Source organism: Pinus tabuliformis, chromosome 6 (assembly GCF_031772625.1).
Source record: "Pinus tabuliformis cultivar Carrire ecotype Pingquan chromosome 6, CPIR1, whole genome shotgun sequence".
Lineage (NCBI taxonomy): Eukaryota > Viridiplantae > Streptophyta > Pinopsida > Pinales > Pinaceae > Pinus > Pinus tabuliformis.
Window position 1 is genome coordinate 1,952,105,079 of NC_142292.1, and position 25,890 is coordinate 1,952,130,968.

Below are 25,890 nucleotides of genomic sequence, written 5' to 3' on the forward strand. Positions count from 1 at the left end.
CCTTTGTAATCAGGGGTGATTCAAAACTCCCTCTTGATCAAGGACCTGTCAGAGCTCCCTCTTAACTGGAGACTCTTTCCTTCATCAACAACTTCTTCTTTGTGGGTCCTTCAGTTGCTTGATCTCCTTCCTTTCTTGATGTCATGAAGTCTTTGTTCGAACTTCTTCCAGGTAGGGCACCATCCATCGATCACTTTCCTTCTTGGTTTGTCATGTCATTGCTTCGTGGAAAGTGACTATCAGGTTTTCTTGTCATCTTGGCTACTCCTTTGTCATCTTGTCCATGCTTCAGAATATTCTTCTCATGGATGCTTTGATGTACTTGCTAGGTTACATGCTTTGACCTAGTAGCCCATCATGACTTTATCCTGATATTGCTTCAACATTGATTTTTCTTTTGTTGGATGGCTTCTTCGTCACGACATCTTTGTGGAGTAGAATCAGTTATCTGCACCTTTTATATCTCCAAGGCCTTCATAGGTGTCAAGGGTCCTTTCTTCCTTTATCAGAGTTGTCCTGCCTTCTTTCGGGAGATATCTTTCAAGGCATTTTGTCAGATAGTGATTCTTGGTGATCATGGTGTTCTTCACATGCTTGATCTCTTTCTTCATTAGCTTCTTCTCAGATAGATAGGTCAACCATCTAATGCTTCTTGTGAGAGAATTCCTTCATTGCTTGCTTTCTGGACTTGTCAACATTTCTTCTTGCTTCTTAGTTAGCAATCTTATGCTCCTTATGCGAGCATATTCTTTTGTTGACCTTTATTGCATTGTGGTACATGCCTTCTAGCATGTTCTTGGTGAAAGAGATTCTTTCATGCTTGATCATGCTATAGAACTACCCATGACGTAATAATATCAATGTTTTAAAACTTCGACTCCGACTTCGACTCTGACTTGGCCGAGGGTCGACTCTGACTCTGGCTCGGTATCGACTCGCCTAGATTGATTTCAATGACTCGGTCGTTGTGAAAAATACATTAAATATTTATTTTTTATAAAAACACATAATTTTAAAGATTTTCACTTATGTTTCCAAACACACAGCATTAGAATATAGATAGAAGACAACATATGATGAAAGGAGGCTCATGAATATATCCATTATATCAAAATGGCACCCAATGCACTGTTCAATACATACACGATGATGATATAGAGATCAAAACAAAAACACATAACCAAGGAGGCTATAAATGGCCTCTACAACAAAAGTATGTGACCAGTACTACTGGCTACTGCTAGAGTTTCCAACATCATCTGGCTCAATGTTACTTGGGAGCGGGAGCGAAAGTGGGGAGCGAGAGCGAAAACGGGAGCTGGAGCGACATTTTTAGAAGCTCCCGGTTTGGGAGCGAATCCCAGAGGAGTTCGACAACCAATGTCACTAACATCAAAGTACATAGAGGGATTGGTGCTCTTGATTAAATACGAGTTCTGTACCCTAATACATGACAAAATTCAATGGAAACATTGCAATCCTCCAATCTTGAAATCCTGAAAAACTGATAAGTCTGCTGGATTTTGAATGAAATCTAAAATTCTACTTTCTCCATATGAAATCCAATGAGGCCGTAACCACTCTCAAACATCCTGAGTCATTTCATGGTGATGGACCCCAAAGACCAACAAACCAATTAATAAAACCATTTGGAGTCCCCCACACTTAGAAAAAGCATAAAAAAATAAAAAAATTTGCGTTTTTGGGGGTTCACTGGCCGCTTTCCTTGACCCGGCCGGGTTGATATGATGAGCCGACCGAGTTAATACCGAGTCGGCCGAGTCATGCAATGTCTTGGCCGGCTAGGTATTAACTCGGCCGACCGAACCGGTTCAACCACCGAGTTGAAATTTATTTGGCCGACTCCGACCAACTCGGCCGAGTCGGTTCCAAGCCGGCCGGGTTTGAAAACACTGAATAATATACAAATGATAACATGACTTAAACTTTGATGCATACATACCTCATCTAGATTCTCCTTTGATCATCCGTTGGTGTGGCCCTTCTTGCTTCATGTTAGCTTGCCTACATATCATCCTTTTCTTGAAACCCATGAATGGGATTCCCAATGAGACATCTGCTTTGGTCCAAGAACCTTCTTTTGAAGATTCCATCATAGGATCTTAAAGATCCTTGTCTTGCAAATGTTTCCTTTCTTTTGATGATGTAGGTCTTCTAAGATTCTTATCATGATCAATTTTTTTTTTATCATGTATGAGGTCCTATACTAGATATGCTTCTTCTACACGAATATCTTGAGCTATATCTGCCATGCTCCTAGATATTTCTACTTATGCAATTTTGTTCTTATCATAAATGCTACATCTACATGAGTATCTAGAACTCTATGTACATCATGTTGCTAGATTCGAGAGGATGTTTCTAGTCATGCAATTTTAATTTATTCCTACATGCTCCTATTCTACTCAAAACTTTGAAAGAAGTCTAGAAGTAAAGAGTTTGACCTAGTCATAGTAGAGATCTAGAGCATCTTCCTTTTTTTGCTTCTTTTCTTTTTCTTTCATCTCTTGAGTCAAGTGAGCTTCTTCCCTCTTCCTTTCGTTGTTGTCCCTTTTTGGATAATTCCTTTTGTAGTGTCCATATTCTTGGCATCCAAAACATTGGATCTTGGACATGTCTTTGTTGTTTGTTCTTCGTGGACCAAACTTGCCAAATTTACCCTTTCTTTTGGCCATGGTAGCAAATGCTTGCTCCTTTGATCCTACATCTTCTTTTGCTTTAAGTCTGGTTTCCTCTGTTCTGCATAGAGACCACATTTCACTGAGAGTGGTTGCTTCCTTCTCGGCATATATGCTAGATGTGAAGTTTCCACACTCCTCAGGTAGAACATTGAGTATTATAGTTGTCATGTCTCTGTCAGACATGACTTCCCCAAGTTCTTGAAGTTGATCTCTCATTTTAGAGGTTTTCATGAAGTAGGGAGCTATTCCTTCCTTTGTTATCTTCAATCTTGTATAATTCATTCCTCAAAGATATTACTTGTCCGGTTGTGGATATTGAGAATAACTCTACTAGCTTATCATAAATTTATTTTGATGTATCAAACTTGGAGACATAAGGAATGAGACAGTCTTTGATTGATTCTATCATAATCCTTTGAGCTCTTGTCTCATCGTTATTGTACTTGGCTAAGGCTTGACTCTGTTCCTTAGCAGGGATAGTGACATCCCCTTTGACATGCTCTAGGAGTTCATTCTCCTTGAGTAGTAGATTAGTCCTCTTCTTCCATGCAAGAAAGTTATTGGTACCTACCAATTTATTGCTTTCCTTGCAAAAAGACATTGATGTATATTCAGAAGGGGACATGTACTTACTTGATAGATTTTGAGATGTAATGGATTTGCTTCCTCCTTGAAGGTTTGATGGCTTGTCTTCCTGGGATCTTGATGTTCTTCAAGTTGCCTTCTCTAAGTGGACTTGCTTGGTGATGATGTTTGCTTGAAGACTTGTAGCTTGTTGTAGGTCCTGCTTCAATCTGCTCTTCTTTGTAGGTGCCTTTATATAAAGCTCTTCTTCTACCTTCATAGACCACCTTGATGAGTGATGGATTGTAGACCCTTCTTGTCCTTCAAGTGATTGAGACTTCTAGACTTGATGCTTCAACTTTGTAGATGCTTCCCCTTGATGAGTGTTCTTGAGTTGTCCTAGCCTTGATGTGTCACCTTAGCTCTGATGCCATGTTGAAGAATCTAGGGCAAAGTGATGTAGTGTGATTCTTCGTTACTTGATAACAATTTGTGGAGTCTTTTTACTTTTCTTGTTAGCTTATTCTTCTTCTTCTTCTTATTAGTGCATATGTGTGTACTTCATCAAACTGCTATCAAAACATAAAAACAAGAACACAAGATGTTGGCTCTCTGATAGGGCCAAAACCTCTCTACTCTTGAGAGGAAAACCCTTAGTGAATTTCTCTTATTGAAGCTTCTATTGATCAATGCCAAATCCTAGACCCTTGACAAAGAGATCCTCCAAGCACAAGTCAAGTCTTCGCTCCTTTCTGCACCTTATACCTCGGCACTTCTTTCGACACTTCGTCTTCCAATTAGAGTCCTTTCACCTTAGAGAGATGGGCTCCTTCGCTAGGCTTGGGAGTCCTTGGAGGCTTGATCTCTCACCCAAACAAAGGACTGTTAGCTGCTGTCACACCCTTAGTGCACCTTGCACGTGTCACTGTTTCTAGCCAGTGTTCCACGGGAACGCGTCCCCCAGGGTCGGGTGCGCGCACCCCTCGCACCCCACGCACCGGGGACGGGGAGTCTCTTGGGGGTGCGTTTCCCCACGCACCCTTTTTGGGGAGTCTCGGGGAGACGCAGGGGGGTGTGTTTCCCCAGTGTGGGAGTCTAGACTCCCCAAAAGGGGTGCTTCTGGGCGTCCCCCTTCAGTGTGGGAGTCTAGACTCCCCAAAAAGGGTGCTTCTGGGCGTCCCCCTTCAGTGTGGGAGTCTAGACTCCCCAAAAAGGGTGCGCCTGGGCGTCCCCCTTTAAATCTGTCTAATAAGACTTAAAAATTAAAAATTCAAAATCAAAACCATTAATTTTTTTTTTAAACTAAAATTAGAACTAAATAACTAAAACTTAAAAGTCTACAAAAAAAACAAAATTAAAACTAAATAACTAAAACATGAAAACCTAACCTAAAAGTCATGAAAGGCAAAACTTAGTTAAAAGCTCATTTCATTTCAACCCAAAGGCATTTCCATTTCCACGCAGAGGCATTTCCAGGCAGCGCTGAAATACCATTTCCACGCACAGTTGAAAGCGTGAATAGTGAACACGCCCAACCAACCTCCCTGCCGCCGCTGCTGAGCCAAGACTCTAAGCCAGTCCCCTTGCATTGCTCCAGCCCGCTGTTTGCCTGAACGTTGAGACGCTAAGCTGAGGGACGGTGAGCCGAGTCATTGTTGTAGAATGATGAACCATTGAATGATGAATGATATCGATCAATGTATTTGAATATTTTATTATTGATTTTTATTTTTGTTTTTCGAATCTCATGGTATGTATGAATAATAATTAATTCAATAATGAGACTTGTCACTTGAGTATGTCATATGAATGATGTATGTATCAAAATGAATGATGAGGATGGATCAATGATTCAAATTTCAATTGTCTATTTAATATTTTTATGCTTTCATTATTGAACAGTGAACAATGAATATGAACTTGAATTATATATATATATATATATATATATATACCTCGACGACTCCCCGCACCCCCGAAATTTCCCTAAAATTTGAGGGTACTCCCACACGTCCCCCCTGTGCGTCTCCTCGCACCCGCGTCTCCCCGCACCGGAGTCTTGGTGGAACATTGTTTCTAGCCCTAGAAACAGTCCTTTATACTTCGGTTTTCTGCTTCCTTACTTCGCTTGAGAGTCCTTCCATGCTGGAGTAGGAGGCCTTGTAGGCCTAGTTTCAGCCCCAAACAAAGTGAGATATGCAACTGTGATTTTACTGTTGTGATAGCTGCAGGTTGTCCTTCATTTCCTCGCACGTGTGGCTGTGTATGCCCTAGGAAACAGTCTCTTAACCTTCGTTGTTTCTCCTTCTTTCTTCGCTGCACCTTGTAGACCTTTTTCCTCGGCTTACTTCATTTCTCCTTGTCTTCTATCCTTTGCGGAATTCAGAGCTCAAGTTGTGCGTTCTATGATGAGTGGACAACCTCTATAAATAGAGGTCTGTCCCTCCTTTTTAGGCCGATTTGACTGTTCATTAGGTCGACTTGGTTGCTGCTTGTAGGCTGACTTGTAGAGTAGACTTTGGATGTTTCTTTAGTGGAGTTGTATGTTTGGATGAGCTTCTTGATGGTGCCATTGCTTGGAGGAGACTTGCGACTTTGCTTGGAGGTATTCTCTTGACCATGATACATATACATACAAGGTGTAACATGCCCTTAAGGTCTTCAACTTATTCTTTTGAATATTTGACTCGCCTATAGCTCTTTAAATAGTGATAGACCTATTTCAATGAACAAGAAACTCATTGACATATATTATAAAAGTAATATTTCTCTCCTTGAATAAATACAAATATCAAAAGTACATTTATGAAGACCGAACCTAGTTACCTTTCCTTCAACAGGATACAAGGTCTTTGAGGCTAGCTATCTGTGGATCATTATAGGGCTGTGAGTTGGCAAGCTGAACAAATAGGAGAAAAGTTATCTCCTAGGGCTTACCGACTTGGGTGGGTAGACATACCATTGATGTTATGATATTCAATTTATTTCACTTCCCATGTATAAATGTTTTCAAATGTGGGTGTAATCCTGTAAGGTAGGATCTCTTTAAAATGTGAAAGTTTGAATCCTCTCACACATTGACATTGTTATTATAAATCTTACCTAAATGTGTGCTATCACATATAGGTTTTAAAAAATTTAACATCTGCGTAATAGCAATCACCCGAAATCATGTCTTATCTCTTTGTTTTGTTTGAGGTAGATTGCTTCCATGTTTCCACTTCTCATTGACAACTGCGGAAGATAAAGCCCCCTTTAACCTCCAATAGCCATCAAAGAAGAATGATAAAAGTTGCAAATTCTGTATCATCTGGTTGAAGTAGCTTGATTTTAGAAAACATGCGGTAGGTGGCTTGTGAAGTGGGGTCCTAACATATAAAATCTGAAAAGACCCTTGCCTCATTTTTTGGGGTAATGAACGACCCAAATTGACTACGGAATTACAATATTTGACAAGGCAAATTTTCATCTAATTTTCGCTTTGGGGACGCTGCCCTCGAACCCTGGCTGGGGGTGGTGGTGGTGTAGGTGGTTGCCTCCACACCCCCATGTCAAGGACTAGGATCCAAACATGACTGAAAACAAAACAATTTAATCATAATGTACTAATGTATCATGTATGCTTTTTGATTGCACATAACGTTTCTTAAATGTCCTAACATATATATTGTGTTTACCCATTTCCAAAATTTGGTTGGGGGGGGGGGGGCGGGGCGGGAGGGTCACGTTTCATACCCATTCCCATTTCGGAAACTCGTACCCATTTCCCTGTATCATGCAACTTAGGCTCCAATTTTCAATTGGCATGACATTCCAATCAAGTTTTCCAATGGCTTTTAGCCCATTATTCAAAGAATGCACAATACACGGTGTCCAAAAAATTTTCTTGTATTCTTTTCTAACTGCCAACGATGTTTAATTGCAAACATGGGTGGATTGCATCTGTGATAGAACTTTTGATGGCCTCACGTTTGCAATAGCAATGGCCTCAAGAATGTTACATTCTTCTCTTGAACAAAACAATTGATTTCTCTTTTGAAATATGGCCCAATAAGGGAAGGGACAATGGTGTTCAACAATGAAAAAAAATCCTTTCTCTTGCTTTGTATTAAACTCGGTCATTTATTACAAGTTGTCCCTAAATTGTGGATCCATCGTCCACCTCTAGTACAATCAAGTGTTTCTTTCATTGCAAGGTTGATTGTCAATGTTGTTATTTGAAGTGTAATTAAATCAGTATTGATTCGGACATGCTATTTATGTCATTTTAAATATATCTTTCTCCATCTTTTAGCAATTGCAGCTGCATTCCAACTTGGGTGTGCAGGTGCTGCCAACATTTACGTGCTTATTGTGAATAGTGTTCTTCTATTTGTTTCAATATTATGGTCTTCATGTCTTTTTTACTTGTTATTATTGAAAGTGTCCATTTTGGTGACTGGAACATTACATAGATGGATTCAGATTTTCATGTTTGTTGTCAGTCATAATGTGCATCTTTAGGCAGTCAATTTGTATTGGTTTCCATAGTCATCATGGTCATCATTGCTATTCTCAGACTCACATTTTATTGCCTTATTTCTCTAGGTGTACTTATCACAGAGTGAACTTCTCTTGAAAATCTCAAAACTCAAAAGTAAACCCTCAAATTCATTTTTAACACAAAACTGTTTCTTCCTGGCACCCTTGAGAGAGATTCAAAAGACTAAAACTTTGGCCATTTACCACTTTTCAACGTGCAACTCTAGACGATCCATTGGGCTGTGGCTTAATGGTTGGGATGGGATGTCACCATGCAAACAGTCCAGATTCAAATCCTGGCATGGGCAGAACCCTTATGGGTGTGAAGGAAGGTGTTTGACCTCCCAGAGATGGTTTATCTTCGTCATCAACGGGGCTTACAACACATCCAATGGGCCTAATTTGTCTACTTTATCCTTTTAATATTGTTTGAAAGTTACACATATCAGAGGAAATGCAACTGAGGGCTAATGTCCATGTGTAATGTCCTAGGGAAATTTTTCCCTTAGGGTTCTACTGATCTTGGGTTCCCAATAATTCTATAACATGTTTATTCACTTGCATAATAGCAAGCATCCAGCTTTATGTAATACAGATATAAAACTCTTCAACAATATTATAATTCTTCAACCAAACTTCAATAAGCTAGGGCACCCAATGAACAGTAGATTCAACCAATGATGCACAGTATAGTTCAGACAGTACTTCCACCTTTTATCTAGCCTACTATTGACGGTGATATAATTCCTTTCCAAACCACAATAAGCTAGGGCTGGTTTTCCACAAAAAAACAGGACCAATTTCACAATGATCTTCCACTAGTTACAAATTTTTTTAAATAACTACTGAGACTCAGTCTTACTGCGAATTCTGCTGGCGGAGCATCTGATAATTCACTTCCACTGGAACCCCGAGCCAATTCAGCCTGAGTTTGAATGTTTAATTGCAGAGGAATCTGGGTTACTTCTAAAATTCGGCCCTCCTATGGCCCTCCGCCATGCAGCCTGCTGTCTGCGAAATGCTCAACTCCTTGCTGCCCTTCGCTAGAACTCAAAACCTTTGATGTCTGTTTCAGGAGAGATTTTGGTAGGGTTTCCACAGGGGTAGGCCTTTGCTGTTCTGTAAAATGGCCTAATGAATGAACTCAGAAAGATTCTTCCTTGAGTGCCAAAATCAGACCAGAACTGCTTCAAAGAGATATGCCATGCCAGAACAAGCAAAAGAGGTGTCTAGGTAGGTTTAGATCAGCCCCATTGAAACTAGACAATGTGATTAGCTAGGGTGGGATCACCTCCCACTGAAACTAATCAAGAAAGGGGTCTTAAAATCCTCAGAGCCTCCGGCTCAAGAAAATTAAAGATATTCCAATCCAAATTGATCATGATCAAATAGCTCCAACTTTCCTTTAGTTATAGATTTCCCCATGTGGTTTCTCAAATGTGAGGGGTGGCAATGCAACCCCCAATTTGGCTTTTTTGCCCCAGCCGATCCAAAATTGACCCAATGTTGCCCCAAACATTGGAAAATTGGGTCTGCCCCTTTTATCAAGACTATAGCCTATGGGATTGGATAGGCTACTCCCTCCTTCCTTGGATAATTAATCAACTGGGGAGATTACAGCCCTCCTTTCCAGACATTGCTTGTCCTCAAGCAGTGGCCAACCTGGGTGCTGCAAAATCTTTCCTATCTTCAAGAATGAGGACCTCTCTTGGTTGGACATCCTTGTCTTGTGAGTTGTTTGGAGAGGACCTTGACCGGATGGTTCAAGCAACCCACCATCTAGACTGGCACCATCTTTTTTCATTATACAAGCAGATTCCATGAGCAGGGAAAATCCAAAGAATTTGCAATGCCATTGTTCTTTCACTTTGCTAATAACTTTTACCTGAGGGCAGTGTGCTTCTGAAGCAATGTGATGCTGCCTGAAAGACAAACAGATGGCTTTCCTCGGGGTGAATTCTGAGAAATTCCTTATTTCTCTTGAGGCATCTTCAGTATTTTCTGACAAGCAAGGGAAAATTGAAGAAGTCTTCCATTTGGCAACTGTTTCCACTGTTTTGGGGGTAGCACTAGCAGTTTGCAAGGGACTCTGTTCAGAAGGAAAAGGTTGCGCAAAGTCCCAATAAAATTTCTTTTCTGGGGGTCACTTGCTACAGACCCTCGGAATATTGTAGGCAGATGCAGCTTCGTATTGCTTACTGGGGGTGACGTGAAAAGAGGAGTGTAAAGAAGCCAGTGCAATGGAAGTCCCATTCATTAAAGGTAGTGCAACACCATTCCCCCTGCCTTGTAGTTTTGTAAAGCACCTTGGTTGTTGTCGGGTTGCATTTGTGTTCTTTGCTGATGGACAATTTATGGAGCTTGGAGTCTCAAGTTCATGTAACCATTCATACTTCCGTTTGTCACATGGTAATTCTGAGGAAGAAGAAATATCAGTTCCTTTTGATAAAGGCTGTATTAAATGTCCTGTCCTCCTTGATCCTTTCTATAATTCATGTTCAGTATTTAGTGCCTTATAATCAGCTACCCGATATTTCATCAAATCCATTATATCAGTTCTAAAAGACATCTTTAATGGTGACATTTCTTGACCTTGCAAGACCCTTTGGAACATTGATGATTCTCCAAAGTCGGATAATGTATCCCATCAGGGATAGACAGTTCTGTCAGTGTAGAGGGAAAACTTGTCCCAAGTATTTTCACTCTTGGATCTGGCGGAGCATTAAGTCCTGTAGCAGAAGTAAGTGGCCCGGTTTCCTGTGGAGATGCCTTATTCTGCCTTTCCTGTGTTGCATGTTCATTCCATCCTACCTTGAAGGATCGCCATCTTGAATTAGGCAACCTTATAGGATCAACAACACTTTTTCCAACAAGTGTTCCAGTGTACCTTCTTTCAGTTGCATCTTTGGTTTCAACTTTCATTTTGAACTGTGTCTAAAACTTCTTACGTAGTTGTGGTATGGAATAACAATCTCTGTAGGGCCTTCATTTTCTTTATCATATGCAGCCAATATTGTAGTAAAACCTCGTATTGTGACATGAGAAGTCTTCATATCTGTAAACATACTTCTAATTTTTGTTTTGAACTGATAACCACATTCTGCCAGCCATTTTTCAATCAGCCTCCTCTATGCATCATCTGAAACAGTCTTGCCTGAGAATTTGTTTAGCCAAGTGCTGCTTGTAGTACTTCTCAAAGACATCCGTTTCTTGAAAATACCGGAACAGCATCATTACTATGTCCAAAACTATTTCAACACCTTCCTTGTGGGCCTTTTCAAGGCATATAATCTTGTTGTACTTTTCCTTCTCAGCAACAGAGCATTGCATAAATTCCACTGGATTTTTCAGCTTCTCTGGCTCTGTGACTAACTGTCTCCCTGTTTCATGTAAAGGGTAGTCATCACCTCTGGGATCCCTCCATATTCTTTACTGTAGCCAATATCAGAGAATTTCTGTTTTGTACTTGGGATCCAGCAGAATTCCCTTTATCTTCTTCGGCATTCTCCTCCCCTTCAGATCCACTCATGATAGGGTACCTGTTAACAAGTTTTGGATTGCCAGTTTCCCTAGAATCCACTGCGGCATGAATGTCTCCATGGTCAACATCATTCACATCAGTCACCTTGTTGTTCCAAGAACATATATCTCAACAGTAGCTAAAGACATACCAGAGTTCTTACTCACATTCTCATGAGATAGGTTTGTATCAGAACTTGTTACAGTTTTAGCCATTTCACTTGCAAAATTGTCATTCTTCCCCTATGTTACCTGTTACTTGAGCGCAGGGTTGCTGCAGTCCTTTAAACAAAATTCTCCTTGTGAATTAGGTTCAAAATGGCCTGCATCAGTTTTGCTTTCTGTGCTGCAACCATTGACAATCCTTGCTCCCACAAAATCTGATTGGAGATGATTTCTATCATTGGAAATGAGCCCTTTGCCTGAAGTATCCTCATGTATTCCATCTCCTTCCCTGATATCCTCTTCCTGTTCCTCATAAACTGTTGACAACTGAACTCATATCATAAATCTTTTCGATTCTGCATACTCCTCTTCCCTTTCTTCTTCAAAATCATCATACTTATGATCATTCCCACAATTACTAGTAGCTGTTGACATTTGAAAAGGAAACTGCTGATGTATGAGGACTCTTTCGTCTTTATAGACAGGGTACAATGAATTATTAAACTGATCTGAAAAATCCATTACTGATGAATCTTCTTCCAAAGCAGCTTTGGAATCTAAATTGGGCATATATGAGGCATTCGAATTTTTAAAATTCTCCTTGCCTGACTCATCTACAGTACCCAAACTGTACAGGCTCTTTTTATTCTCCACGTCTTCCTCTTTTGCTAGATTTCCATGGGCACTTGCCTGATTTTTGTATAGCCATGACCAATTATTTGGGAGTGCCTTTATCCATGCTTCAATTCGTTTCCCTTTTCTATATTCTCCTTGACATGATCTTCGAATTTTTGTAAAAACTCAGTGTTCTCCTTCCCCATGGGGGAAACTAATGATTGCTGCCACATTTTTCACATAACCCTCCAGGCTGGCAGGGGAGCCAGCTCTGATACCATTGTAGTGTCCTAGGGCAATTTTGTCCTTAGGGTTCTACTGATCTAGGGTTCCCAATAATTCTATGAATTGTTTAATCATTCATATAACAGTAAGCATCCAGCTATGTAATACAGATATGAAAATCTTCGACAGTATAATAATTCTTCAACCAAACTTCAGTAAGCTAGGGCATCCATTGAATATTAGATTCAACCTCTGATGCACTGTATAGTTTTGATAGTACTTCCACTTTTTCTCTAGTCTACAGTTGAGAGTGATATAATTCTTTGCCAAACCACAATAAGCTAGGGCTGGTTGCCTACAAAAAAACGTGGTTCTATTCCACTAAATACCACCAGTATACTTCGAGTGCAATATCAAATTCAAGAGTGCTGTAAACAAATCAGAAATACTGTTTCACAATGATCTTCCACTAGTTACAAATTTATTAAATAACTACTGAGACTCAGTCTTACTGTGAAATCTGCTGGCTGAGTATCTGATAAATCACTTCCACCAGAACCCTGAGTCCCTGCTGCCGTCAACAGTCTGAATCAACTTCAGCCTGAGTCCGAACCTTTAATTGCAGAGGAATCTGGGTTACTTCGAAAATTCGTTCCTCCTGCAGCCCTCGGCCCTGTGGCTGACTGTGTTCTGCGGAACCCTCAAGTCCTTACTGCCCTTCGTTAGAACTCAGAACCTTTGACGTCTGCGTCAGGAGAGATTTCAGCAGGGTTTCCATAGGGGTAGACCTTTGCTGTTCTGTAAAATGGCCTAGTGAATGACCTCAGATAGATTCTTCCTTGAGTGCCAAAATCAGATCAGAACTGCTTCAAAGAAATATGGTGTGCCAGAACAAGAAAAAGAGGTGTCTAGGTAGGGTGGGATCAGCCCCATTGAAACTAGACAAAGAGATTAGCTAGGGTGGGATCACCTCCACTGAAACTAATCAAGAAAGGGGTCTAAAAACCCTCAGAGCCTCAGGCTCAAAAAAATCAAAGATATTCCTATCCAAATTGATGATGATCAAATGACAGCAACTTTCCTTTATTTATAGACCCCTCCATGGGGTTTCTCAAATGTGAGGGGTGGCAATGCAACCCCCAATTTGGGCTTTTTTGCCCCAGCCGACCCAAAATTGACACAATGTTGCCCCAAACATTGGAAAATTGGGTCTTCCCCTTTATTCAAGGCTTATAGCCTATGGGGTTGGATACACTACTCTGTCCTTTATTTACAGATTTCTCCATGGGGTTTCTCAAATGTGAGGGGTGGCAATGCAACCCCCAATTTGGGCTTTTTTGCTCCAGCCGACCCAAAATTGACACAATGTTGCCCCAAACATTGGAAAATTGGGTCTTCCCCTTTAATCAAGGCTATAGCCTATGGGGTTGGATACACTACTCTGTCGTCCCTTTTTCCAATTAATCAATTGGGGACATTACAGGGGCATCCACCCTCATGTTTGGGTTACAAAATATCAAGCAAATTTGGGGAAGTTCTGACCAGATATACAGAAAATCTGGAGAAAACAATTTTACTGTGGATTGTTTAGTAGGTTATGGTTGAAAGGAGGTCCTTTTAGGACTGATGACTCTGTTGCGAGAAATTCTTTTAAATAGAGCTTATATGATCATAGCTTTGTAGATTCTAAAGAATGTTGTCTTTAAAGAATAGTTTCTCCAGATATGCATGGATTTGAGGCCTTAGGACAGCTGATTCCCAGGATGCTGATGCTTCCCATTTACTCCGTTGTGAACGTTTTTCAGAGTCCTAATTAGATCTAATTTTATCCCCCAATGTTAGTTTAATTTGTTGAAAACAATCATGTGCAATAGGTTTGTTGAAAACAATCACGTGCGATAGGTTTGTGGATGTTCAAGTCTTACTTCGGTGCAGAACAGAATGGCAAATGACTTGTGTAATGGAATACGACAGCCTCTCTTTTTAATGCGGGCCACCTTATGTAAAAATTCAGTTGCCAGTTTTGAGTCTTAACAAGAGTCTAGAAGTTAAATTTCAAGTTATTCTCTATATGATTTGCTAATGTTCATAATTCTCTATGCAAGTGCAGATTGCCTGGTTTCATTCTGATCTCCTCTTCTCGATATGTGTGTTTCAAGTTCTAGCTCTGATCTCTCTCTTTCTTTAATGTTCTACCTTTTGGTGGCAGGATGGACGATGTCTGGGTCTAAACCCATCTAGTGAACCATCAGGAGTTCTACAAAATGCATTAACTAGAAAGGCAGGTGGGAGGAAGGCACCAGAAAAACAAAGCCAGGTATATTTACTTCTGTAGTATCCCATAGTTTTTAAGATAATATGAAAATGCCAATATCAGTAAATACATATATATATATGGATAGTATTACTTGCAGCTAGAGAATAAATAAATAATATTTGACGTGTAGGTGATAGTTGATATGCGAGAGTTCAAAAGTTATCTTCCATGTGTCCTCCATCTGCAAGGCATGAAAATTATACCTGTAACCTTGGAGGTGGGTGACTACATTCTTTCGCCAGATATTTGTGTTGAAAGAAAAAGTATTTCAGATCTTTTCTCTAGCTTTGCAAATGGACGCCTCTATCATCAGGTGGAAACAATGACACGCTATTACCGCATACCAGTGCTACTCATTGAGTTTTCCCAGGACAAATTCTTTTCTTTTCAGGTATTTTGGAAATAAATATCTTCAGATACAATCAAAAGTTTGTTTATCTTTGTTTGTGCGTGCTATCTTTAATTTGCTTAGTATCCCAGATTGAGTGAAACATTTAAACTTTTCTGTTTGACTTGCAGTCTGCAGATGATATTGGCGAGGATATTTTACCAAGCAATATTATATCCAAAATTTCATTACTTGTTTTACATTTCCCGCGCCTCAGACTCGTATGGTCTCGCAGTTTGCATGCAACTGCAGAAATATTTGCCTCATTGAAAGCTAATCAAGATGAACCTGATGCAAGTAAGGCTATGCATATTGGTGTTCCGACAGAAGATGGTCTGGTAGAAGGAGATTTAAGGTAAGGGAACTACTGTAAAATTAATTTTGTATGTCAATATTGTTTGAGGAAGTGGGTGGCTCTAATACATTCTTTACTGTACCCAGAGCTGAGAACTATAACACTATGGCAGTGGAGCTTCTGAGGCGTCTTCCAGGTGTATCTGATGCCAATTATAGGTCTTTAATTGATGGTTGTAAAAGTTTAGCGGAGCTTGCCCTTCTACCATTAGAGAGACTTGCTGAGTTAATGGGTGGTCAACGACCAGCCCGAATGCTACGTGACTTTTTAGATGCAAAGTGTCCTACTCTCCGGTAACTTTATGCGGTCAAAAGAGAATATCATTGACTGAACTTTCATTTATTTGAGATGACTATGGTGTTCCATAGAATCGCTGATAGCATTATCATGTCATTGTACCCTGTCATTTACTCTGTCCAGACTGGATTGAAGCTATTTACATGTATTGTTTTAATTTTTAATAATTATTTGATATTCCTTGGGTTGAATCCAACGGACGGTGGAAAAATTGTCGAAAGAAAAACAAGTGAACACTTTTGTGTTCAAAGGTTCTATGAAGCTAGACAATATTTGATTTTATTGTATTTAATCTTGAAGGTTCCTTTCATCAATTTATGTGGGCCTTCAACAAATTAAACTGAAGTAGGCAAATTACGAGGTCCACTTTGTAATGCATCATTAGATCTTCACACTGTACGAGTGGCCAACCAGTTATCACTCTGTAAAGTGAAATTCACGACTTTGCTTCTAAATTTGTCTCGGAAGTTGGAAATTATGTTTTCAAATTGACTTCAAAACCTGCATATTTGAATTTCAAACATACTGTATGTAATCGTTAAAGTTCAACCAAACAACCAAGTAATTACGTTTTTAGCTCCCATCACTTCGCACATGGGTAGGAGGGTCTGTTCTCTTTGACGTCATTTTTGTATTGAATGTTAGTTTGTTTAACCATGCCTGTTTTAGATGAAGCTTCCAATGTAAGTTACCTAAGTCACTTGACACGGAGAATACGGAAAGGTGATATATGAATGACACGGAGATACGAGTGTATGACATGCAACATGGTGATCTCGGAAACAAGATACATCGGAAACAAGATACATATTAAAAGATATAACAAGGTTAGCCTAATTACACGTACATGAATAAAATAGATTCAGTTTTTTTTGGATTTTAGAAACTAAAACATTTACATGATTATGATACAAATTCAGTGATACTACTACTACATCATATGAAAAACGACAAACACACAAGAAATTAGAACCATAAACTACAGTTTTTTCACTAAGACATGAAAATGAAAATGTATTACATAGATATTGAGTCATTGCTACTATAGGTGGAAATGCCAATAACAAATGTGAAATAGGGTAGATACTAGAACCGTAGATGGAAGCGTCTCATAGACTGCGAGTTGTGATTGTTAGTAGTCCATGTCATTATCATCAAAATAGCATCACTACCATTGCTCTCTCCTCCATCTTGCATTACATTCAATCCAATCTAAACATTTGTTGGAGTGGAGGATGACCCTTCAATAGGATCAACATCATCAAAATTGATCTGTTTCACATTGGCTAATCAATATCCCAGTTTGCCAATGCCAACTCAACGTTGTTGTCCAAATCCATATCATTAAGATGTTAAGGATTAGGCATGAGCAAGACAAGACAAAAAAGTGTCGGAAAAAGCCTTCAACAACACAAACACGCCCCACATCTATGTCTTTCCCTTCAAACACTCCTCCCTTTGCTTGTTAATGAGATGGAGGGTGTTGTGCACATACATCATTTCTTTGCCCTGGGTTGCTCAATTTTGTTCTTCAAATTGTACAAATTCTTGTATGTGCTCCAATTCCTCTAGTAACTAGATGAAGAAGTAATATGTGAGAGGAGCCTCATGGTTAACTGTTGGGAAAGAGGGCGTGTTTCCCTATGAGTTGCCCACCAAGCGTAGGGCATCTTAGCCCTCCTATTTTTAAGCACATCATAGTCCCCAATTCTCCTAGTGCTAGGGGGAAACTCTATGAAGACCTTGTCCACCCCATCAAGGGATGCTCTATTCTAATATATCTATCTACATGCATCCTTCCTCCCTTGTGAGATCTCACCATCCATGTGAGGAGGGAATCAACATGAAGGCCCATCTTTGAGCCGATCATTGTTGTAGCGTTTGGGATTCAATGAGTGAGCCAAGTAATGGTGTGCAATTTTCACCCCACTTGTTGACAACAATACCTTGTATGGTGGTGAAAAAGGGTCTTTGTTGATATCCCATACTTAGGGCACTCATTTTATAAAATAATCGTTTTCATAGACTCAATCATAGAATCTCACTCCTCCTAAGCCTCTCCTAGGATGGGTTGGTTGTGTCTGCAAACTGCAATAAAGTGATGACAGGGTCCATGATCTTTATGGTAATATCTAATTTCTCCCACCAACCATCATTTAACAATGTATCCTTGACCTCTTTTGAAGAAGCTTAATTTGTTTTTCTTTGTTAAAATTGTCAACTAGGGCCAATTCCACCTTAGGACAACTTATATGACTGAGATGATTATTGCATTGGATTTCTCTTTTGGAGAGGTCCAATTTCGATATAAATATCATCTCATTCTGACAAGTAGAAGTGGAATTTTGAATTTATTCTCTCTCATGCACAAATTGTCAAGGACGGCCTCAGTGAATTGTAGGCTCAAAAAGACCAATGGATGCGTCTCCTCACCCTCAACGAATTGTATAAATAGGAGTGACCTCTCTCGTCATTTGGACATCACTCATTACATCATTTCATCTCTCTTTTCTCTTGATTGGTTTGTGCAACTTGGGCAACCTCTCTCTCTTCTTTGCATGTGTGGCAGGACGCTGAAAATTTTAGGGATAGAGCAAGCTGAAATTTCAGAGCAATAGTCCAATGTTGACCAACATTGATTTGACCATGTTTGACTTCAGTTTTCAGGGCAGAATTATGATTTTCCTAGGCCGAGTAGCTAGGCACAGAAACTGAGATGTTTTGGGTAGGTTTACTAGTGTTGACCTCAACATTGACTTCAGATTTGACCGCAGAAAATTACAACTTTGTTTCTCTCCTTTGACTAGGTTTGACTGAAGTGTTTTGGGCCGAATTTGACTCTCCTTGAAGGCCAAATTGGATTAATGTTGACTAAGTTGCTTGGAGGATGTTTTGGTTTTGATTTGACCAACATTGACTTTTTAGTTAGGGCTGTAGTTGACAGCTGATTTTGACAGGGCTGTTTTGATTATGTATTGGGCAAGTGAATTTGATCCATGTACTCTCTCTCTCTCTGCTGAACTATTGAATGATAATAAGAAGATTTGATCAAAAGGTTTTTCCCACATTGGGGTTTTTTCTTGGCATCCGCCAAATCTTGTGTCCTCTTGTCTTGTCTTGGCTTGTTTTTTGCACATGTTTTTATGTTCTATCTGCATTTAGTGTCAATGTGATTGCTACTAGTATCATAGTTCAGGTGAAGACAAAGCCCAAGCAAGAGTGAGGAAAAACAATCACTAAGAGAAGCTGTTGGACAAGAACTTGGAACTAGTCCCAATGACGACTACGTTTTACTTCGAGAACAAACTTAAGGACAAATACGACTATCATGCATGGAAGATGTCTCTAGATTTGACTTTGGAAGAAAATGATGTCACGAACTATGTCAAAGGAAGAATAATGGAGTCTCCTTCAATTGCATCCGTACCTGCACAAACAAAGTATAAGAAATGTGAGGTTAAAGCTAAGAAAATTATTGTTGATTCTATTCACAAGCCTTTGGTTGCCTATATTTATGATTTGGAAACATCTAAGGAGATGTATGCCAAGTTGGTTGCGATGTTCAAAGTAAATAATGCAAATCAAGTTCTCTTTCTTAAGAACAAGTTGAAAGACATCAAGATGGATAGAGGAGAATCCATTCGATCTTACTTCATAAGGATTACCGAAACCGAGAATGGTCTCCTATCTATTGGAGAAGTCATTGGTGATAGGGAGCTCACTCTTATTGCACTTGAAGGCCTTACAAGAGAATGGGACATGTTTAGCACTACCATCCTCAATAATGATAGGATTATGGGATTTGATGAATTATTGGCTAGATGCACTCAAGAAGAAATAAGGATGATGGAAAGAGACAAGCCCTTAAATGGAAACAATCCGACTGCCTTCTCCACTCATACTAAGAGGAAGAACAATGTTGGCCCAAGAAGACAAAGTCAAAGGTTCAAGCTGGGATTCAAATAAGGAAGAAAATGAAGATGCTTCAATTTCAACAGGTTTGACCACTTTGCTAGAGAGTGTCCTCACAAGAAAGATACTCTAAGAGATGATAACAACAATAACAACAACTTTAGAGGCAACGACAATCAAAGGAACAACAGGTTCAACAACAAAAGAAAAAGGAATGCTCCCATTGCTCGAAATGGAAATGGCTGTTCTCCGAAAAAGTCAAGAAACTCCAAGTATGAAGAAGTTAATGTTGTAAAGCAAAATGAAATCTATCTTGTTTTTGCCTCACCACCGCCTCTGCTCCAGATACATTGGATCATTGGTTGATTGATAGTGGTGTCTCAAGGCACTTCACTGGGTACAAAGAGACTCTCAAACTTGATTGAAAATAAGACAAATATGGAGATTATACTTGGGGATAATGCCACTTATCTTGTGAAAAGAATTGGCACTGTTACTCTTCACTTCAATCAAGGCCAAACCCTTCATTTACAAGAAGTGTTGTATGTACTTGATCTGAAAAAGAACCTAGTCTCTATTTATGTGATGGAAGATAAAGGTTTCAAGGTGACATTCATTGTTGGGAAGGTTTATGTTTGCAAAGGAACCTGAGAGATGAATTCACTCTTGGATTCAGGGTTGAAGGTCTTTATCAGGTTGGAGGAAGTCCGTTGAGAGTAATGACTTGTGATACTTCTCTTCGATCCAAATTATGGCACTGAATTTATGCTCACCTTCATTACAAAGCCTTCCCTGATGTAAGGAAGATGGTCACATGTATGTCCAAATTCAACTTAGATCATGAAGGAGTGTTAGGGTTGTGCAGTTGGAAAACATACAAGGGGACCATTCCCCTCAAGTCAAAATCAAACTACCAATATTTTTCAATTGGTCCATTCTGATCTATCAGGGCTATTACTTGTGACATCTTTGGGTGGATATTTGTACTATGCAATTTTTGTGGGTGACTTTTCTTGCAAAAAATGGATCTATTTCTTAAAGAAGAAGGACGACGTGTTCAAATGGTTTGCTCTTTTAAAGCATTGGTCGAGAATCAAACAGAGAAGAAGATCAAAATATAGAGGATTGATAATGGGACCGAATATGAGTCACATGAATTCAATGACTATTGTAAAGAAATTGGGATTAAGAGGGCGACCACTATTACATATACTCTCGAGCAAAATAGAGTTGTCGAAATGAAGAATCGAACTATCATAGAAGCCACCTGTGCCATGCTTCATGACCAAAGTCTACTGAAGTTCTTATGGGGAGGCACTGCTAACACCGCTGTGTATGTTCAAAATGTTGACTTGTGTAACTAGGTTCGGTCTTCATAATGACGTGTAATTGTGATTTTTATGTAATTGATGCAAAGAAGAAAAAATAAAATGATTGTATGCTTGCTTCATGGGTTTCATGAGAAAATGATTTTATTTTTACATGGCTCCCATTGAGAGCCTTTAAGATTTGTCATAAAAGTCAAATAGAGTCAATGTCATGTATGAAGAACCATTCTTGGGCATGCTACAAATGTATATGAGTCTATAGAATTATCAAGAAGCCCTTCAAGACAAGCACTAGTTACTCCTCTTCAAGTCGGCCTCAAGATAAAGTGAAGAACTTATGTCGACTTCACCTAATGGAGACACAACTGTTCGAATTCATATGTCGGCTCATTTATATGGGACAACCACTATATATATGTGTGTAGGGTATTCGCATTTCCACAATCATCAAGCTTAGATCTCTCTGAAATTCGGATCACAATTAGAACGACAAGAAGGATAGACAAGTTCAGATGTCAAAGTACATAAGGAACTCAGATAAGTGATGAAGGGACAACGAGGATCTTTTTGGGCTGATCACTGAAACATAAGTTCATATTTTTGAGAGAAGGTCTCGGTGCTACAATAGAGGAACACAATTCAGATAAGGGTATATATTACAATTTGGGTCTGTGAAGAAGCCACATTTCAATGCTATAATAGAGACTATAGTTTGGTGCTATGAAGGAGTTACAGTTCAATGATATATCACAGTGTTTCGGTGCTGCTACAGTGAGGACATTTCGGTGATATTACAGTGATGTGTTTCGGTGCCTTCTCAAGTGTGTCTACAGTTTGTTGCTATCACATTATGCTCAGATAGGAGATGATCTCAATGCTTAGAAGGTCAAAGCGAAAGAGGAGTCAAGAAGAAGAAAAGCGCAGAAGACAATCAAGAGAACTAGTGTCTTGGTCTTGGAGTGGAAGCTAGGTCAAGGGTCTCGGCCTTGGTATTCGTCAATTGGAATTTCTATAAGAAGAATTTGTGCGGGTTTTCCTCTCAAAGAGAGAAGTTTTGGCCCTTGCTGATAACCTACATTCTGTGTCTATTGTCTATTTATGTTCATGCATTGGTAAACAATGTAAATTTTGAAACCAGAACTATAAACTTAAAACGAGAACTCTAGCAAAAAAAACCCCAAAAAAAGCATGAAAAACAATGCTAAAAATGAAAAGTGTTGATGCTGGAATAAGTTAATAACAATTTTCTTTTGTTAGAGTAAATTTTCAACATGTTTTAAAAATGATAGTGAAAACCAAATTTTTGTGCAAAACGAAAAGAGTGTTGATGCTGTAATAACATTTTTTTTTCTATGGTAAATTTTCAACATGTGTACTTTGAAAATGAAAAGTGTTGATGTTGGAATAACATTTTTTTATTTCTAAGGTAAATTTTCAACGTGTTATGAAATAAGGTCTGCATTTTTTTTTTTTTTGAAATAATGACATAAAACATTTTACCATGTCTCCGAAAAACATTAAAATTTTAAAAGTATAATGAAAACATAAATTTAAAAAAAAATAAAAAATAATAAAACAATGAAAAAAAAGGTTAAAAAAAACAAAACCTAATAAAAAATGTATACTAAAAACAAAACATAAAATTAAAAAAAGACAGAAAAATTGAATATATAAAAATGACAAAAAAAATCGAACATAGAAAAAAAAACAAAAAAAAATCAATCATAAAAATGTTTAAAAAAAACATTAGCCTATAAAAGTTAAGAATTAAAAAACTAAAAAAGAAAATTATAAAGAAATAAATAATAACAAAAACAATATGAAAAAAATGTAATTTTTTTTTAATTTGTTAAACTATTAAAAAAATTGGAATTAAAAAAAAAACAAAAAATCTATAAAATTATGTAAATAAAAATACAAAAATTTAAAAACCATTAACAAAAAAACTAGAAATATAAAAATAAAATTAAAAAACACTAAAAAATTAACCAAAAAAAATTAAATAAGTTTAAACTTCTTAAAAAAAAAAACTCAAATTAAAAAAATACCAAAAAGAAATTTAAATTTAACAATAAAAATAAAAATAAAAATTTCAAACTTAAAAAGAAATGTGCCTCTAGGTGGGGGTGCATTGTTGTTGTTGTTGTTGTTATGCTTTTTAAAATGTTTTAAATTTATTTTAGTAGTTTTGTAATTTTGTTTATAAATTATTCAAGAAATTTTTATTTTTATTTTTTTTTTTTTAAATCTAGTTTTTTTTTGTCAATGGTTTTTAAATTTTTTGTATTTAATTTACTTATTTTTATAGATTTTTTAAATTTTGTTGTTTGTTTGTTTGTTTGTTTTTTTGTTGTCTTTTTTTATTTATATATATTTTAAGTAATCAACATATAAAAAAGGAGAAATAAAAAACTAGAAAATTTGTTAAGTAATCATGAATTAAAAACCAATTGGACATAAAAAATTTGAAGTGTAAAAAATGTAACATTTAAAAAAAAATCCACACTTAATACATTAGAAAATTTAAAGTGTAAAAAATAAGCCCCCAAAAAAAGGGTTGACGTTGCATCAACACGTTTCAAAATCAACATAAAAATCACTAACATTTAAAAACAAATATTTATATTTGATACATAAGAAAATTTAAAGTGCCAAAAATATGCTCCGAAAAAGAAGTGTATCATCGCTTTTCAAAATCGGGTCACTTTTTTGCTACCTTTACGAAACAGGTAATCGTATGAGTTTTTGTTTCAAAGTTTACATTGTTGGTTGCTGTTTGATGAAGAAGAACAATAATAATCTATAAGTAGAAGAAGATCTTAATCTAAAGAAGTAAACAAAACTCACAAGCAATAACTAATCGAAGAGAAATCACCTAACTATTGATGCCCAAAATTTCTCAACATGGTTTAAGAGCTAAGGTGACAAAGTCATGAAAGGGGCATCTAATCAAAGAGACAATCAAGGATCAAGTTTCAAGAAAGGCATCAAAGCAAGTTGAAGGATATCAAAGTGAAGTTGAGATCTACATCGAAGTATCAAATCCTAGATCGATGAAGAAATCAACACTAGTAAAACTTTTTAATCCTCTAGTCATCATCAAAAGACCAAAAAGACCCTCATCAAGTTGAAGAGATCTACTAATCAAGGTAGATTGAAGTCAATACATCCAAGAGAAACACTTCAAAGACAAATATCACATCATGGAGAAAATCGAAACTCTAGAAGCATTTATGGGATCTACACTCATCCACCACCAAAGAAGTCAAAGTATCTTGAAAGCTAGTTATCCAAAGAAGGCTAAAAGCATTGTCATCATCTTCAAAAGACTATAAGGCAAGTTCCCTCTCATTGAAGTAAGGATCCCCTCCTTATCCTTAAATAAGATAATTCGAGGAAGCATCAAGACATCTTCATCAATCACCATCAACAAAGGGATCAAGTTGAAGATTTTATCTTCACTTGACAAGTAAGTACCTTTTCTTCTATAATCTAGTAAAATGACTTCATTTTGCAAAGAGATCTATAAGTTGGTTGCGTCATCAAATATCCTTGCATGGAAAATGACGATAGACATTGTCCTCGAAGAAAATGAAGTTATTCATAATGTCAATGAATAAGTCTCCAAACCATTTGGAGGTCAAGCACTATCTGAATACATAGAAAATGATCTAAGGGCCCTAGATATTCTTATGGAATATGTCAAATATCCCTCATAGTAGGATTGGAGACATCAAAAGAGATATATAATAAGATGGTAAAACTAGTCCTTGAAGATACGATAAAGAAGGTCATATCACTTAGATATCACGAGGACCATATAGAAGGATGTAAGATCCTTTCGAAAAACATGGCATGAAGCAAGGCCAGATATAGACTGATGGATCACTTTTGATGAAAGGAATGATGACATGAAGAAGTCACAAAAGAAAAAGTCTGTGCCCTATGAAGAAGTCACAAAAGATGAAGACTCCATAACGAAAAAGAAATTCGTGACATCGAAGAAAGGAGCTTCTAGCAGCTGGTTGTCTATTCATCTCCACCTGAGAAGCTGCTGTAGGTCCCTAATAAGATGGGAGCCTGGAAACAAGTTTCTTACTTGGAAGAAACTTGGAAAATTCCTAAGCCAAGAGGGAGCTTAGGTACATTCCTTCCGTAGGAATGAGTACAATCCTTTAGTGGAATAGATATGTCCTCCCTAATTAAGAGGGAGAGATAGAAACATCATTCTTATCTTCATTGGGAAGAAAGAATGGAGGATTGGGTAAACATTTGGCATCCGATGCTCTTTGAGGATGAGATAGGGAATCCAAGATAATGATAGTCGTAGAGGACCGATATTCTTTGAGGATTGGGAATCCAAGATAAGAATAGTCTTGTTGGAACACACCTTGAGAGCCTGGGTGGGGTATGTTCCAGGAGAGACAATGATAAAGTGTCTATAAATCATTGGTCTCACCAACATTGAGCTCAAATCTTGTGGAGAGATAGAGATATTAGTCAAGGCCTTTCTATGTGACAACGCTGGTTGATATGATGCTATACAGATGGGTTACAAATCCGATTCTTCTTATGAGAAATTCTTCAGATTGAGAATGACCAAGTACCATTATGAATACCTCCATAGTTAAGAGGGAGTGTTGAAAAGTGTGTTCGGTCTTCATAATGACATGTATAATTGTGATTTTTATGTAATTGATGTAAAGAAGAAAAAACAAAATGATTGTATACTTGCTTCATGGGTTTCATGAGCAAGAAATTTTATTTTTAGATGGCTCCCATTGAGAGCCTTTAGGATTTGTCATAAAAGTCAAATAGAGTCAATGTCATGTATGAAGAATCCTTCTTGGGAATTTTACAAATGTATATGAGTCTATAGAATTATCAAGAAGCCCTCCAAGACAAGCACTAGTTACTCCTCTTCAAGCGACCTCAAGATAAAGTAAAGAACTTATGTCAGATTCACCTAATGGAGACACAAA

General features: G+C 38.0%; 1 protein-coding gene and 1 pseudogene across 1 annotated transcript in view; one reads left to right on the forward strand and one right to left on the reverse strand.

Annotated features, from left to right (window-relative positions):
• Positions 1-15,477, forward strand: part of LOC149266979 (DNA repair endonuclease UVH1-like) — a 128,935-nt gene extending 113,458 nt beyond the window's left edge. The window contains 3 exon segments of the mRNA XM_089431299.1: positions 14,521-14,628; positions 14,759-15,019; positions 15,148-15,477. Of these exon segments, the coding sequence (XP_089287425.1) occupies positions 14,521-14,628; positions 14,759-15,019; positions 15,148-15,375 (597 nt within the window). The 3' untranslated portion in view covers positions 15,376-15,477.
• LOC149266980 (auxin response factor 14-like) lies at positions 9,036-10,840 on the reverse strand (annotated as a pseudogene).
• Positions 15,478-25,890: the final 10,413 nt, after the last annotated feature.